The 18,167-nt window shown below is 40.0% G+C and overlaps 1 protein-coding gene across 1 annotated transcript in view; it reads right to left on the bottom strand.

Moving 5' to 3' along the window:
* Positions 1 to 18,167, bottom strand: part of CECR2 (CECR2 histone acetyl-lysine reader) — a gene marked incomplete at both ends in the record, with an annotated part of 127,584 nt that overhangs the window by 27,642 nt on the left and 81,775 nt on the right. Inside the window, 5 exons of the mRNA XM_084256115.1 lie at positions 1,459 to 1,628; positions 2,345 to 2,394; positions 4,280 to 4,384; positions 5,141 to 5,280; positions 6,360 to 6,543. Coding sequence (XP_084112241.1) covers positions 1,459 to 1,628; positions 2,345 to 2,394; positions 4,280 to 4,384; positions 5,141 to 5,280; positions 6,360 to 6,543 — 649 coding nt within the window. The remainder of the gene's footprint in view (positions 1 to 1,458; positions 1,629 to 2,344; positions 2,395 to 4,279; positions 4,385 to 5,140; positions 5,281 to 6,359; positions 6,544 to 18,167) is intronic.

The following is an 18,167-nucleotide window of genomic DNA, read 5'->3' as shown; positions in this document are numbered from 1 at the left end:
TTACAAAACCATCTCTGCATTGTAATTACCTTAAGAAAACTACATTAAGTCTTCAATTCCTGGAAAATTGTAACAGTGGGTTGCACATCATAAAAACTAAGTGTAACTACAGTAAACAAAGTTAAATATACTGAGGGGGGAAAAATGCAGATTTTTTTTTTGTTCATGCATGAAAATGCAATTTTTCTTTTAAAGATTTGTTTAATTTATACAAGAACTGGGTACAGGCCAGAAGCATGGGAGGGTGAGAGAATTCACCAGAGACAGAGCGGGGAACAGAACAGGCAGATGGACCAAAAACACTGCTGAGGTGAGGAGCAGGCGAGACAAGCGTGGTCTGCCACCCACGTGGGTTTCTCCCTGGCAGGCCGGGAATTGAACCCGTGCAGCGCTGCGCTCAACCCACCGGGAAGGCCCCGAAAACGCAATTCTTGTTGAACTAAAGTCCCTACCACTAGTGAAAGGTGACTTTCTAAAATTTTTCCTACAGCATCATTCTACTTAAAAGTTAGAAATATCACTGGACTCACAAAAAATTAATATATTTGTTACTTGATACTTCTCTGAAGGTACTGCAGTAATCATTTATAAATACCTGCTCTTCAGATTTTGTTGCCTGGTGGTCACATTTTTCTGTCATCTAGTAACATGCATTAACAATCCAAAGTATTACACTGTTGTAAAGAAACAGGCATACTGAATGATTACTGAGCACCCACCACAGGAAAAGGATTATATTGGGCAGTGTGGGAGTTAAAAGGGATGAGTAAGACATGGCCCCTCATCTGGAGAACTCTGAACAACTCACGATGAAATTTAGTAAAATGGGACAGCTCATGTAGATGATGACTTTAAAATGTAACTTTTGAGAGAGTCCTTATTCAAATGGGTAGGGAAAAAGAGGAGGAAGATGTTCGGAAATGTCATGAATTAGGGTGCATATGCATGAAAATATAAGACATGGTCTGTGAAGCATACATTGCCCTGAAGTTGGAGAAGACACAAAGTTTTCAGTTAAATCAGCAAGGAGCTGGCACTAGAACTACAAAGAGAAATATCTTGCTGAGGAGGGGAGAGACTGACCATAGAAAATGATTTAAAAAGATAAACTAAGGTATGTACAGAGTGGGGTATGAGGGGAGGGGTGTCGGTAGATATGCACAGGGGCTCAAGGAACATTTCCTGAGGAATGTTATGGGAGAAAAAAAGTTGATCCAGATCCTGAAAAGCTAGGTAAGTGTTAGAGAAGGTGGGTATTCAGACTTCTTGGAGTAAGAATATTCTGTAACCTGCAGTGAAGGAGAGAGAGTATGAGGCATGACGTCCCATTTTTATACCCACATCAGAGGAGATGAGGCCTATATCATCTACAGGAGAGTGGATGTATTCAGAAACTAACAATCCTTAAATAATGCCTTTTCATACCTAATATAAAGGAAGGATCACCCATTTGCGTACCTTCTGGGCAATCATGTTGCAGATCTCAGGCAAGAAGTCCTCACTGAGGAGCTTATAGAGCTGCCGCTCTCGAAGGGAGGTCCTCTCCCGAAAACTCTCAGTGACCTGTCTCCATTCTTCTTCTGTTTGGCACAGGAGCCACCAAGTGCCTTGACCTGGCCCTTGGGATCCTATAAAAGAGGGGTGGATTCATTAAACAGAGCCCTCTAAGGACCCTTTTCCTACTGTTCTCAATTTTGTTTTTTACCCTAGGTGATGACTAAAACCAGGGGACGGAGAAAAAGGAGACAATCAATTTTTTTTATTTTAGGGTTGATAAATGTTTACTTTTGATTTTCCTATTAGGATCACTATTCACTAATACAAATGCAACTATTGTGATCCTCACAGATGCTAACACCCTAGCCTAACAGAAATGTTAATACCCTAGAAATGCTTAAGTGTGTTTACTTTTCTACGCAAATGGCTTGACTTGAGCTTTTGCAGTTTTCCTGGTTTCACTTATATTGAAAGATAATACATTGATAACCCCCCTCCCTCCAACTCGTGCTATTTTGATTACAGAACTAAAGTCTAGGTAAGAAACCAGTGTACTCCCGTATGAAGTAGATTAAAAGATGCTCATTCATTCAAATGTCTGGGGTTGACTATACCGTGCTCAAGTAATGAACAGGACAAGTAGAAAGATCTAGGCTGATCTCACGTTGTTCATCAAAGAGATGGGCCCAGAAGAAAGTGAGAAGAACAGATCAGGGGCAAGGCAGGCTACTTAGGAGGCTCCTGCAACAGTCTTATTTCATGACTCTGGGAAACAATAGAGTCACCATCATAATACAAATGAACAAAGTTTACAGAATTCTTTCTAAACTCTAGCAAAGATTATTACCATTTCTTGTCTGTGGCTCAGATGCTAAGGAGTTTTCTTCCTGCTTTTCACTGAAACACAGGAAAAGGAGGCATCAATTAAAACAAAGACATGTCTAAACTGTTCTGTGCTTCCCCTAGAAGGTAGACCCAATTAACTTAAAACAAGGACGGGGAAGTGTGTGTGTGTATAAGGGGGCAAGGTTAGGAGAAGGAACAATTCTACTGATCAAGGGTGTAGGTGTACTCGTATAAAGAGGAAGAACCTATACATAGGAACTCAATGCTATGGTAACAACATCGATGCTGGGGAATAAACCATACTTAGGTGTTAACAGTTAAATGCCAAGCAAATCTCCCCTTGATTCAGGGCTTACGCTGAAGACTTAATTTAATCTCATGTAAGTCAGATTTTAAAAACATAAGCTCTGAAGTCAAGACTGTCCCTTTTCAAGGTGTGTCACTTACCATTCGACCTCAGAAGTTAATTACCATAAAATGAGACTATTAATAATGTCTATTTTATATAAATATTGTAGAGTAAATAAAAATAAACCTGCTCAGCATAACACTGTTAAGTATCACTATCATTTGTATCCCTGAATCAATATGACATTTTCTGTGGATTTTTTGGTTTGAGGTCAAATATCTATAATAGCAGTATTCCATAGACCTTTCTAAGAGTGAAAACATTCTGTGTTGCTGCTGTCCAGAACAGTAGCCACAAAGCCCCCTTGTAGTTACCAAACACTTGAAATGTGGCCAAGAGTGACCGAGGAAAGGAATTTAAAATTTTATTTAATTTAAAAATATTTAAATGCTGTGTTGGATACACTGCTCTAAAGAATAAAATCACCAGTAGAGGGTAGCAGAAGTCCACATATGCTTATTAAAATGATTCTCTATTCCCAGCACTATTGTACTTTGTAGGGAAAAGGAGACAGGTACAAAACAGTTCTCTGTCTATACTATGAGAGAAGTTTTCTGTCTATGTCTATATTATTTCTTCCCACTGCTGGGAAGAAAGCTACAATCTGTAGTCAAATTTCTGCAAAGTTAAGTGGAACACTAATTCGTCAGAGTAAAAAATAACAAAACAAAATTTTTATTTATTCATAATGTGATTCCTAGACATACTTCTTAGTGGCTAATAGAAATACAGTGAAACCTTGCCTAAGTGCCAGCATTCACACTTTTTAGGAGTTGCAATGTTTTGAAGAAAGAAAGAAGCTATTTTGTGTTATTAAAAAAATGGTTGAACTTAGGTGTATAATGACGGGCCTGCCTTTTAAGTATAGGGGAACTCTTATATCAAGATTTACAGGGTGGAATTCCCTAAAAGATAACAGTGTAGAAAATAAAACTGCCCAAATGTAGCAGAATCTTTTTTATTTGGTATAGTATAAAAGAACATAAAATGCTTAGGATCTTTTATTGTAGGAAGTAGTATTCTAAACAAAATAAAGCAGGTTTGTGACTAAAATCTTCTTAATTGAGAAAACTTCTAAGCTCAGATATGATATAATTCTACTAAAATACTGATTATTAGTCAACACTTAACCATAGAATTAACTTATTCTACATAGCTATTAAAATGTTTGTGGTATAATGAATTTTAAGTACTACTGATTGAGCAGCTACTATGGTTCATGATTGGTTTTATATTTTTTTTCATTGTCACATGCACTGTCTTGTTTAATTCTTGTCATTACTAGTATCCCCACAGTCAAATGAAAAAACAGGGTTAGCGGGAGGTATCTGGTAGACAGAGGGCTTTGAGAACCTGGGCTTCCTGACTGCCTAGTGCGCACAACATCATTTCGCAACGACTGATCAGGTAGGTGTCCATAAACTCAGTCCCATGTCTTTCCCATGTTCAAGTGAAAATGGAGGAAGTAGTGAAACCAAGGTCCTTTCTAGCCTGAGGGTCTAGACCATCACAGAATATTTTTCTTACCTCGCTATAATTTCCTCCTGTAGTTTCTTCCGCTTCGGGGGTCTTCCTCTTCTTTTTCCTGTTTTCCCAGGAACACTTGAGACATTCTTTTGTCCTTCACTTTCCCTAAGAAATAGTACATTAAACAGAAGTCTTCTTGAGCAGAATTGACATGTACCATATGACTTTTAAATCAGTAGTTACAGTTTTTCTAGCAATGAGGTTACAAAGAGGATTAGATGCAGTAATCACAGGCAAAGGGCAGCAAAACTTCCGACGCTCTGTCTTCCTTATCAGAATGCAGAACCAAGGAAAACCGACATTTTGTAGTATTTAAATCTGAGTAAGACCCAACTGACACTAAGCGTGAGCACTGCTCCAAGCAGCAAAAAAGTCTAAATACAACAATATGGTCGTTTTCTTCTGGAAAGGAGGCTTCCTCCTTTCTGGAAGCTTTCAGGAGGTTTACTTTTCATTTATTCACTAAGGTGGTCTTACACGGAGGGAACAGAACATTGACTCCAGTAAAAACATGAGTCCTGGGGAATTGTAAAGAGGAAAACTGTTGCAGTCAAGACGGTGGTCATGGAGAGAAGTGTGCTGCACAGATCACCCACAGTAAGGGGCATGGCCCTCTGCAAAAACCTCAGCCCAAGAACCACATATCAGAATACCACCTTTCAACATCCTAATGGCAGAGGCTATGCATTAATTCCTGCATGTAATAATTACTTACATCTCTTTGCAGGTGTGCTGTTTTAACTAATTCCTTCAAAAGAAGAAGAAGAAAAACCAAACCACTAGGCTGCAGAATTCCAATGTAGTTAATTTAATGACACTGTCCTACAGTAGCCATCACAGCCCCGACCTTGAAAAAGGTACCTGCTCAAAGAGAGTTCTCCATTGGATTTTCCTTGTACCGGGTCTTCCTTATACATTCGTGTCCCATAGAAATACCAATAGAGCGCCCCAGAATTGTCTTCACCCAGTGGCTCCACGCGGAGACTGTCTGCATCCAGACCCTAAGTCGAAGGACAAGAAAAAGAGGTTTGGGAAACAAAATCAAACAGGGGAAAACTGAGGATTCAACATTTTACTCAGATACTCCTATTTTAAAATGCCCAAGCATCTTATGTTATGGTCCCTTTGGGCATAGGAAACATTAGAATGCCAAAGTGCTATCTTCCTTGATGAACAGGATAGGGAATAGCTCAAATGTTTCCCATTCCCATCACTGTTCCTTTTTTACCAAAATGAGAGAGAGAGAGAGAGAGAGAGAGAAACCAAAAGGAATTTTGATGAACATATTGTAGATCTGGTTTGGAGTCAGTGTTGTTTTATATGTGCCTCTGTAACAGGGAAAGATAATTACAACAGAGTAGAGACATTGCTGTGAGTGTGGTCCCAGGTGATCCTCTACTCTGGCTCCATAATGACCCAGAGCAATCTCTTATTCCAGCTGAGATCCAGCAATACAGCTCCCAATTTACCCCAGGGTCTGACCTCTACTGGCCTTGCCTCTGCTACTGAAGTCCTTGAATTCCCAGCATAGACTTTGCTAAATCGCCCCCAATGATTTTTATAATGTGTCCATGAGCATGGCTGAACTGAGAAGCCATAAGCACATGTAATCGGTTCTGACTGAACAGGATTAGAAACCTACCCCCTTAGGAATGAAAAGCAATAGCCCACACCCTTCTTCTGAGATAGACTTCTAAAACAGGTAGAATAAGGGGGAAGGGAAGAGCTGTCCTTACTTCCCTTCCCCAAAACAATTTTTGTAACATGTATGTAAAATGTATATACAGTAGGGATGAACTGCACTTGCATATGAGTTAAAGTTCTTGGGAAATACAATTCAGTGGCCAATTATAACTTTGGCTGCTGACAAGGAGAACACACAGGGGCTTTGAACTGTTCCTGTTAGCTCAGACTCAGTGGTATGCATGTAAAGGAAGAGAAAAACCAACCAGAAATTAAACCAAAATGATGTATAAACATAGAGTAATAAAAACCAAACTGGGTTTCTCTTAGTATCTTCAGATTAATATCCTGATTTTTTTTTTTGGCTTCGGAAAAGGGCTTGCCAGGTAGAAAGCACCTTGAGAAGATCGAAGACATCATCCGCGTCCAGCCGATAATCACAGAGGCGGTGCAGGATCTCCACGCGAGTGCGCAGAGGCAGGTCCTGGAAGCTGGCTTCTCGCAGAGGGTTGGGCTTTCCTTCTTCAAGCTCCCAGCGGTAGTTGATGATGTCTTCCAGGTAGCTGTGGAATGTCTGAGGCCTGACCAAATGGCCCCAAACACAAGAATACATTAATATAGAGGATGGATGGGGACAGGGGAGAACTGATGATCTGATAGTTCACAAGCTTTGGAAAGCAGGAAATGAAAACAAACAAACAAAACACTAACAGGAATTAGTCTTTACACTTAGTGTAAAATATTCTACACTTTACACTGTCACTTCGTGTCACTACACTGTTACATGGATAGTTATATTTTGGGAAATCCTGAAGGTAAAGCTATTAAGAGGGTTTCTCAGAGAACAGGTTGTTTTAAGCCATAAACAGCACATTTGGTGAAATAGCAAAAATTTTAATCATCAACAGTCTAAGTTATAAAATTGAGGCACCAATCTTATCTCCGCCCACAGAGTAAGGAGACACATATAATAAATAGGATGGACGTTGAGGTCAAAATTAGGTCCCAGTCTTAGACGGCAAACAAAAAAGAAACTCAGTCTGCCTACCTTTATTCATTTCTACTTCAGGTTAAGAAGCAAAGATGGGAAATATTCACCAGACTATACGTAGCTACTCCAAAATGCAAGTATAATTTAATATTCTATTAAATGTAAACTTTAGGGCATGTTATAAAATAAATTCTAAATTGTGAAGATAGCTTTCCATAGGAAAATTTAAGACAGCTTGATGGAAACAAATTTTTTTTTGGTTAGAGCTGGACAATCCCACCACTGCATTTTAGATTGTTACCTTATAGTAGCCAACATAATAAAGGGCTGTTTAATTGCCAGAGGTTATTCTGTATCTTAACCACTAAAGAATATGGGTGGTGCAGGGCTTAAGGTCTCAGTGCTATCTAGCTATCACCAGCCGCTGAGGCCTGAGTGTGATCCCCATCTAGGGAGCTAACCCACATGGTGCCGCAGACCTCTCCTGTCTCGCCCATTGCTCCCCTCAGCAGTGGATTTCAGGAGATCTGTCTGTTCTGCTCTTCACTCTGGTGAATCCTCTCACCACCACTCTCCCTCCTCTGGCCTATACCCCAGTTCTTGTAGGCATAAATAAATCTTTAAGAAAAAAAGAATCTGGGTAAAATTTCACTTTAAACCTTGATTTTTAATTTTTTCCCCTTCATTAAGCAGAGGGGTCATAGGTGAATATAATTTTAAAAAGATGTATTTACCAAACCGCCATAATCTATAGTAGTTTTATTTGTGGAAAATGTCAGAGAAAATATTCATGGGGGAAAAAAATCATCAGACCTTATGCAAATGAGAAAGTAAACATTTTACTTTTCAGAGAGGGAAGAAACTTTCTATTCTTACTACTGGTATCTCACTGAAGAAAATGTGAGTATCAAAACACAGCACCGTAGCTGTGTTGGGTTCTGATAGATTTCATTTCATATCAGCATTCACAATAAAGTATGAGCAGTGACATGTGAGTCCCTACATGAACCTTAGTGGGTTTGGACTGGCTTCCTCGCCACTGTCTGCGAAACTGGTGCTTCCCAAGGGAGGGTGGAGCTGGGCAAAGAGTAGTTCAAAGTGGTGGTAAGAAGCATTAAGATCATTTCACCAGAATAGCAGCATAGCTCAAAGATGCATCAGGAGACCAGCTGGGCCAGACCAGAGAGACCTTTCACTCTAACATGATGCAAAAGAAAGCACAAGCATACCAGTCTAGCAAACACTCTATGTGTATAAACAGTGTTGTTCTTTGTGTCTACACTCTGTCTGAAAGCCCCTACTTGTCTCAAAGAATTGCATGTCTGAGATTCCTTTCCAATAGCCCTATTATCCTACTCAGTTTCAATTACATCACTTACGCTGAAAGTTTTCTTAAGGCAACTCCATACCACCTTACCAAGAGATACTTGAGGGCTTACAATTCAAGGCAATTAATTTTCCTTGCACATAGATAAACCTCATATAAAACTACATTCCATTCTTTTAAATATCAGAAATTCATGAGAGGGGGAAAATAAATTTTTTGAAGAATAAAGATAAACTGGCCTAGGGTACCTGAAACAAAAAGGTTCAGGTAAGCAAAAAGATTAGGCTATTAATTTCTACTTAAAGATCTTAACCTTTTACAGGACATAAAATTCCTCAAGAATCTAATGAAGAGCATATATTCTCTCTCCAAAAACTGACCAATTTTGCTAGCACTTTCTGATTTTGCTACTTAAAGACAAGTATGATGGCACTATGTTGCTACCAACATGTATAATTTTTATATTTCTCAGACTGCCTCTCTAAAGTTTAGATTAGAACATTCACTTATTAATCCAGCCCAGTGCAATTCTCTTTTAATTACATAAATGCTTCTCATTTTCCTGAATTATAACAAAATATTTCAGTAGAATTTGGGTAACAAGAAGATCAAACCAACTGAAGTCTAAACACAATCAGGTCTATATTTGAAAAAAGTTCCAGGGCCTCCCTGATGGTCTAGCGGTCAAGTCTCAGTGCTATCACTGTGATGGCCTGATCCCCGCCCGGCCAGGGAGCCAACCCACATTGCAGCAGACCTCTCCTGTCTGCCCACTACTCCCCTTAGCAGTGTATTTCAGTAGATCTGCCTGCTCTGCTCCCCGTTCTGTGTCTGCTGAATCCTCTCACTGCCTCCCCTCCCCATGCCTCTGGTCTACACCCCAGTTCTTAAACGCATAAATAAATAAATCTTAAAAAAAAAAAAAAGTTCCAAATGTTCTTAAATGAACAGCTCTTAATTACCTCTTTCCCTTGTAACTGTATGTGTATGTGGGGGGAGGGGGTGCAGTGGGGGGATACAGAACCACCTTTCCAAACTCCCAGTTTGCCATTTCTTAGAACCTTAGCAGAAAATTTCTCAGTTTGCTATAGACATGCTTCTACTGGTGAGACCAATAATGACAAGGAAGACATGACCCGAGTGAACTATTTAATACAAGTCTCGGCTGGCTGGACCTGGCAGAACTCTTTATTATACAGGGCTACAAATTTTTAATATCTGCATCTTGTTTTAGAAGATCACAGATAAAAAGACAACTCTGGAGTTCTTTTGAGGCATATGTGAGTTCTTTTAGTCATGAAAGGGCACCTATAACCTACCTGTACAGGAGCAATTAAGATATGGTATCAGCGGCCTCCTTGGTGGCCTAAGGGTTAAATCTCAGCCTGTGTTAAGTCTCACCACTTCAGCCTGTGTTTGTTCCCCTGCCAGGGAACTAACCCACACATGGCACAGCAGACCTCTCCTGTTTTGCCTGGTGCTCCCCTTAGTGTATTTCAGCAAATTCGCCTGTTCTGCTCCCCACCCTGTCTCTGGTGAATCCTCTCACTCCCCGCACACCTGGCCTACACTACAACCCAATTCTTCTATGCATAAATAAAAATTAAAAAAAGACTAATCAAAAAAAAAAAAACCCACAAAACAAAAAACAAAACAACGACGTCGGGGAAGTACAGTTCAGAGTCTCAATTGTCACCGTTGTCTGTGAAGCAAATGAAACACACACGTGCACAGGGCAGCCACATTCAAAACAACTACTGCACTGACAGTGGCTACCACTGACAGTGTGAAATTATTGTGAAAGCCAGGATAAGTTAAAATCATGGCAATTTTATTTTTTTTTCCTCAAAGATTTATTTATTTATGCATACAAGAGCTGGGTAAAGGCCAGAGATGTGGGGGGGGGGGGCGCGGGGGGAGTGGTGAGAGGATTCACCAGAGACAGTGGGGAACAGGACAGGCAGACTGACTGAAATACACTGCTGAGGGGAGCAGCGGGCCAGTCAGGAGAGGTCTGCTGCGCCATGTGGGTTGCTTCCTGGCTGGCCAGGGATTGAACTAGTGCTGCAGAGGCTGCGGATTGCTTCATAGTGTGGTGCCTAACCCCTTGCAACACCAGGGAGGCTAAACTCATGGCAATTTTAAATTAAAGGGAAAGATGACTAAGATACAAAATACATGTTTTAGTAGAGAAACATTTTTACATGTATTAATGAATGTTACATTGACTAACAAAGTGATAAAGCAACTGGCAGTCAACAGACATAATCTTTAAAAAGAGAAAAGAGACTTAAGAAAAAAATTCCTGGGCCCCTAAATACTATTTATATGAATTGGACAGCCAGAATTGTCAGACAAAAGATGAGAAAGGGGACAGTAAGAATTCTGAATAGTTCTGATAACTTAAAAAAGCATGTTACTAACCCTAGAATCATTAAAACACATGCACACACAGAATACACAGCCAATAAAAAAAATAAAGTGAACTATTTAAAAAAATAACCCAAAAATAAAGCAGGAAAGGTACTGCCTGGGAGCTGCAAATCAAAGCCACAATGAGATGCCACATCACACCAATTAAAATAGTGAAAATAAAAACTACAGGTTGATCAGGACATGGAGAAACTGGAACCATCATACACTGCTGGTGGGAGTTTAAATGGTGCAGTCATTTGGAAAAGTCTAGCAAGTTGTTCAAAAACTACAATGACCCAGTCATTCCACCCTCAGGCATACACCCATGAGAAATGAAAACACACACAAAAGGTACAGACATTTATGAAGTGACGAATATACAGCTACACAATAGAATTTTTTTGGCCATAAAATAATGACTTGTTTGATTCACCTACAACGTGCATTGTCCGCAAGCAACTTCTGTGGGGGTCGGTCGCTGCCACCGCCACCACCACCATTGGAGCTTCTTTAATATTTATTTAGAAATGAAAAGGACTTAGCATAGTTAGATACATTACTCAATTTCAAGATAATCTGGGTAGCTGTTTAAGACATATATCAATGCAACAGGACAAAGGAATCCAGAAATGAACTGAATATGATGTTCGTAAGGAAAAATGAATACCGACTTCTACTTCATCATGCCCAATACAAAGTCTAACTCAAAATGCATCATAATGCCAAACAAAAGTAAAATAAAACTTTAAAACTTATAAAAGAAAACCCAGAAGAAAAGTCTTGACATTGAGGAATGTCCCAATTTGTTAGAGGAAACAGAAATATGAAAATACACCATCAAAAAAAGGGGTAAATTTGACCTTTAACAATATTAACTTTCCATTGTTAAAAACAGTCAAACAGAAAGGAAAGCTATATATGAGTAAATATTCATAACCCATTATAAATGCAGTAATCAGGGAAATGTAATTTAAAACCACGAGTTATCACATCACATACACAGAATTATTATAGTGAAAAACAGCAAAACTAGGGTCTTCCTGATGGGCTAGGGGTTAAGTCTCAGCACTGTCACCGCTAAGGACTGAGTTCAATGCCCGGCCAAGGACTAACCCACAAATGGCGCAGCAGACCTCTCCTATCTCGCCCGCTGCTCCCCTCAGCAGTGTATTGCAGTAGATCCAGCTCCCCACTCTGTCTCTCTGTCTCTGGTGAATCCTCTCATCGCTCCCCCACTCCCCCAGCCCCCAGCTCTGGCCTATACCCCAGCTCTTGTATACATAAAGTAAATCCTTAAAAAACAAATGAAACAGCAAAACTAGAAACAAAATTTGGCAAGGACAAGAAGCAACTGGACTATTGGTATGTTGCTACTTACTAAGGGTGTAATGTTGAAACTGCTTGTGAAAAAGGTTTGCAGTTTCTTAAATTATATGCTCTTACGGTTTGATCCAGCAATTCTCAAGAGAAAGGAAAACATGTCCGAAAAACATTTGTCCACAAAGTAACTGCTTTATTCACAGTAGCCTCAAACTGGAAGTAATATAACTAGCACTGACTAGCAGACTGGTATTTTTTTACACTGGAATATAATTTAGACTCCCTGCTCCCCCAAAAGGAACAAACTACTGATACAAACAGCAGTATATATGATTATTATCAGCTGACTGAAAGAAGCTGCACACAAGAGTATATGTATCATATGATCCAATTCACATAAAATTCTAGAACATGGTAAAAAAATTTTTTTTAAAGATTTATTTATTTATTTATACATACATACATACATACATACATACAAGCACTGGGTACAGTCAGAAGCGCGGGAGGGTGAGAGAATTCACCGAGCCAGAGCAGGGGAGCAGAGCAGGCAGAAGGACCGAAGTACACTGCTGAGGGGAGCAGCGGGCGGCAGAAGAGGTCTGTGCACCATGTGGGACCCTCCTATGGTGGCCGGGGAGCAGCTGGGGATTGAACCTGTAACAGGGTGGTCCCAGGAAAGGGGGAGGTTCCCTGCCCCACCCAAGGGAGGGTGGAGCTGAGCAGGAAGAGGAGAAGCTGCAGAAGAGACTGAGGAAGGAAGCAGGATGGAGCCAGGAGACCTGGAGGAGGCGCATGGAGCCTAGAGACACGTGAAGAAACTGCGCTTGTCTTTTGGTCGTGGACGGGGTGACACAGATGTGGGTGAGACCCGTGGGGAGGTGACCATGGCAGCTTTTGTCTTGATGTTGATTTTGCTCTTTTCCTTCCGGGCTTGTTTGGTTGTTTGTGATCCTTTTCTGTGGGTCCCCACTGGAAGATGCTCTAGACTTGTGGCAGGCCTTGGGGCCTTGCTCTGGGCCAATCCTGCTTGGGTGGACTTTTACCCACGAGGGGACGGGTAACTTTGGGTGCTTCATTTAGAAACTAGATTCTTTGCCTTTCCTCTATTGTTTCCTAATTGTATTAAAGTTCCGTTTCATTAAAGTCTCATGTTTTGTGTTGATGTGGCAGATGGCAGAACCTATTTAAAATAGGCAGGTTTGCAGGGTTTGGGCTGACCTTCTCCCTGTCCTATAACAAACCGGTGCTGGAAGAGGCTGCAGGCAGCCTCGCAACCCAGCGCTCAACCGCTGCGCCACAGGGAGGCCCCGAACATGGTAAAATTTAACTTACGGTGGCTACAAATGTATACATACATTTGTCAAAAAACATTAGCCTGTACACTTAAGTTGTGTGCTTTGTATCTAGCTTATATCTTATATCTTAAAGATGAAATAAGTGAAAATATTTGAGAAGGGTCATAATTTCTAAAGATAAATAATGCTTCTATAATAGGGGCAGATGGGACCACAAAATACTAAATATATTTGTATTTAAGTAAATTTAGAGATTATACAATGTTTGATACATGAGCAACCCTGAGAAATTAATTTACAATGTTTATGAATTTCTGCTTACAGTGGAAATCTTAAGTGAAGCAAAGATCATAATGAAACATAAATTAATTAAGCTGTATAAAAGTATGAGAAAAGGGGAAAAAATCTTTTGGTATCAAATATCCTACAATGACCATTTGATGGAGGTATTAACATACCACTTAAACTACCAATCAAGACAGTGGTTCAATCCTATCTTTGTTTTTGATAACTAAAAACAAACCTGAAGTCCTGATAGCCAATCCAGTGCTTAATTAAGTTAAACTACTTTCCAATGAAGAAAAATACTACTGTAAAGAGCAAATAGCTGACGAATTATTTTAAATACTAAAAGTACTTTTACTGACTATAAACTCATAAAACCAACTAGCTAGAATTCCAATTCCAGGGCAAAAACAGCAGAAAGGAGGCAGTGTGAGAGCCACGAAATGCTCTATTACTTACAAATCAAAATTCTTGCTTTAAAGTTTTTTAAAACTAATTTTTAATTGAGGTAATATTTGGACACCCCCATCAGGAATCACCACCATAGCGGACCCCCCCACCAGCTCACCCATAGACCACCACCACAGTCCACTGTGCCTCCTGCCCTCTTTCTTCTTATCTCTCCTCCAGCCTGCTTTTAAGTTTTTATGTTGAGGGTGGAAAGGGGCACAATCTTCAAAACTGAAACAGAATTTGCCCACTGTCAAGTGTAAGAAATGGGAAAGCAGTATTACCTCAGCTCACAGAGCCTGAAGAGTGGTCCGACAAGCAGTATCAACATGGGCTGGAACTTGTACACATCCTAACTTCTCAGGCCCCACAGATCTACTGAATTAGATGGTGCTGGGGCCCAGCATTCTATTGTTCAACCAGCCCTTCAGGTGATTCTGATGTTCCCCAAGATTTGAGAATCATTTCCTTAGATGTTAGTTTATTCCTAGCTACAGTATTTTTCTGTCTTAGCAGGTATAATCACTTTCCTGAATTATGTCAATCATTTCTTGATTCAATTTATATATGCTTCTGTGACTTGACTTATTCACACTGTTTTCCTGGGCTGATTGACTCATGGTGGTAAATACAGTGGTGGAAAGCCTGCCTTCAACTGCTAGATGCTAAGCTTGCAACCATGTGGGCTTTCCCAGCCTGGCAGCTTCATTAATGCAATGGGGACTTTCTAGAGCGTCTGACAAGATGGAGTTAGATGTGATATAACTACCAGGGGCGTGACATCCCATCATCACCTTTGCCATCCTCTGTTGGCCAGGACGCCACAGTCAGGGAAGACACTACACAATGCACAGAGGCTCCAGGAGGGTCATGGGGGTCATCTCAGATCCAACTGCCATAACCACTACCCATTATTTTTGGCACAACAAATTCTTGACAAAATAAAACCAAGCTAAACCACTGACTCTTATGTGAGACTGAGGACCGCAGCAGAGTAGGGTGGAATGTATAGAAACGGGAGTCAGGTGACCTGGCCTGGCTGCTTGCCTTAGTTTCCTCACAGGATTAAAAACAAACAAACAAACAAAAACTGTAATAGATGACATCTAAAACCCCTTTCACTTCTAAGATACTGGTTCTCAACTGCAGATTAGTTTGAGACTTGAAAAACATAAGCAGAGATCTGCAGACACAATTTATGTGGCTCATGAACTTGTCTGAGAAAAGATTTTTAACCTAAAACTGAAAATTTACATTCTATTCAATTATGAATTCAAGCAACAAAAATACAGTAAAGTTTATCATCAGCAAAAATCAAATATTTTTATATACTACTGGTATCTCAAAATAACATTTATAATAATAAATACTTTAAGATAGTAATCTGGAGAAATTAGGCCAGCTGCTAGAGAATATAATTTCATGAGTTAATATAGCATAATAATATATGAAAAATTCATTTCTCTTTTACTATCTTTAAGTATACTCAAGTATAGTGGGTTCTGTTATAATTTTAATTTTTTATATTGTGATTTTGAACCATATTCTTAGATGGAGTCCCGAGTTCATAAGCACGCCAAAGAAGTACACAGCACAAAAATACGAAATTCTTGTTTTAGAGGAAAGCTTTTTAAAAACCTTTTTTTTTTTTTTTTTTGGTGGGACCCTCGCCGGTGGCCGGGGATCGAACCAGTGCTGCAGAAGCTGTGGGCAGCCTCGCAACCCAGCGCTCAACGGCTGCACCACCAGGGGAGGCCCAAAGAAACATTTCTCTTAATTCATAAGATGGGACTGTGTTTAGGAGTTGTAGGTCGAGAGTCAGACTGCTTGAAGCCAAATCTGGCCTCTATCAATCACCAGCTGTGAAACTTTGGGCAATTAAAAAACCCTGCTGTGCCTCACATTCCTCCCTCCTTGATAGGTGGGTGAGAGAGTCCTTTATATTAGACAGTTGTTACAGGGTTAAAGGGGAGTTCCTGAAAAGCACTCAGAGCAGTGCCTGGACATTAAGGGTAGATAAGTAGACACAGAAATACGACTATGCTGTCCTGTTAGGGTGCAAATCTCAGTTTGCAGAATTAAAAAGAAATGTGAGTTTGATACGACAGTTTGAAGGTCAGAGTTAGTGAAGCTATTCTAAATAGTAACCTACTTAACTTTATAGAAACAGGACAACCAAACTGTGGTGCGTGGGCCATATCTGGACCAAATGTCTTTTTTTTAGTAGCCTGTAAGCTAAGAATGTAAAAACCATTTTTAAAAATGGTTGGGGGATAATACTATTTAATGAATGACACATGAAAATGTTAAAAGTTCAAATTTCAGTGTCCATAAAGTTCCAATAAAACCCAGCCACTATCAGTCATTTAAGTATTGCCCAGGGCTGCTTTGACACTATGATGAAAGTTGAGTAGTACTGACAAATCATATGACCCCCCCCCGCCCCCGCCCAAGCCTAAAGTATTTATTCTCTAGTCATTTAAAGAAAAGTTTGCAAACCCTACTTCTAAAACATGCAAATCACAAGAGATGAGACATAGAAAGTTGCTTCAGTAAGTCTAACCAAGCACACATCTTACCAATATTACTTAATTTTGTTCTGGAAGATATGGTCAGTAAAATTAAAATCACACATAGCTGGCAGCCTTTAAGAGGTCCAAAATAATTTCTACCTCCTGGTTTTCATACCCTTGTATAATCCCTTCCTCATAGGTAGAATCTGTAGGTAGAATCTGTCTGTTACTTGCTTTTAACAGATAGGATTGATAAAAGGATGCCAGTCCCATGGTTATGTTACATGGTGTTAAGACTCACTTCCTGCTGGCTTTGCAGATGCAAATAGTCATGGTGTGAGTGGGCTGTATGGCAAAGGAATGGAGGGTGACTTATGGAGCTGACAGCAGCTCCAAGTCAATAGTTTGCAAGAAAAATAGGCTCCTGGTGCTACAACTCCAAGGTGATGATGTTACCAATGTGAATGAACTTGGATTCCTCCCCAGCTAAGCCTCCAGATGAGAATATAGCCAGAATCACACCTTTCTTCCTTCCGGTACCGTCACAATCTGAGCAGAGGACCCAGATTAGAAATGTTAGAATTCTGACCCATAAAACTGAGAGATAATGAACATATTTTTTAACTACTAAGCTTGTGGAAGTTTGCTATGCAGCAACAGAAAACAAATACATGGGTTGTCCCCTCAGCAGAGCCTCAAGATGACTGCAGTCCCGGTGGGAATCTTAATTAGTCTCCCAAACAAGACACACCCAGCCAAACTACACGTAGATCTGTGACCCACAGAAATTATGACAGATTTCTGTTGTTTTAAGTTTTACGGTAATTTATTACAGTGGATGACTAATACAGCATGAGGTAAACAAGAGCACAAATGCTAAAAGAAAAGAGGGACAGGGCCTCCCTGGTGGTGCAGCAGTTGAGCGCTGGGTTGCGAAGCTGCCCAGCAGCCTCTGCAGCGCCGGTTCGATCCCCAGCTGTGACCCGGCCACCGGAGGAGGGTCCCGCATGGCGCGCAGACCTCTCCTGCCGCCCGCTGCTCCCCTCAGCAGTGTACTTCGGTCCTTCTGTCTGCTCTGCTTCCCGCTCTGGCTCTGGTGAATTCTCTCACCCTCCTGCGCTTCTGACTGTACCCAGTGCTTGTATAAATAAATAAATAAATAAATAAATCTTCGGGGGGGGGATAAATAAATAAAGATTATACCTAAAAAAAGAGGGATAATAATCTTAGAAAACCGAAAGAGAATTAAAAAAAAATTAAGATTAGTAAACTGGGTCAATTCAAGATAAAAACTGAGCAATATACTATAAATTTCCAAAAGTATTTGTAATAAGAATGTGATTCTACTTTTAATAGCAATAAAAGTGAAAATACCCAGGAATTTACCCAAATGACTTACTATAACTTTTTACTGAGCAAGATAAATTAGGACATGTATAAAAGAGCAATGTTAATATTGTAAAGTCAGTTTTGCCCAACTTTTTAATAGGCTTATTTGATTCTAACCAAAATAAGGGGATTTCTTCTAGAACATGACAAAATTATTTGTTTTCTGGATGAATTGACAAGATTAAGATCAATTTTAATTAGAAGTATAAATTAGAGG

The sequence above is a fragment of the Talpa europaea genome (assembly GCF_964194135.1).
Source record: "Talpa europaea genome assembly, chromosome: 15".
Taxonomy (NCBI): Eukaryota; Metazoa; Chordata; class Mammalia; order Eulipotyphla; family Talpidae; genus Talpa; species Talpa europaea.
Note: the sequence above shows the minus strand (reverse complement) of the source record. Positions and strands in the feature narration are given on the sequence as shown.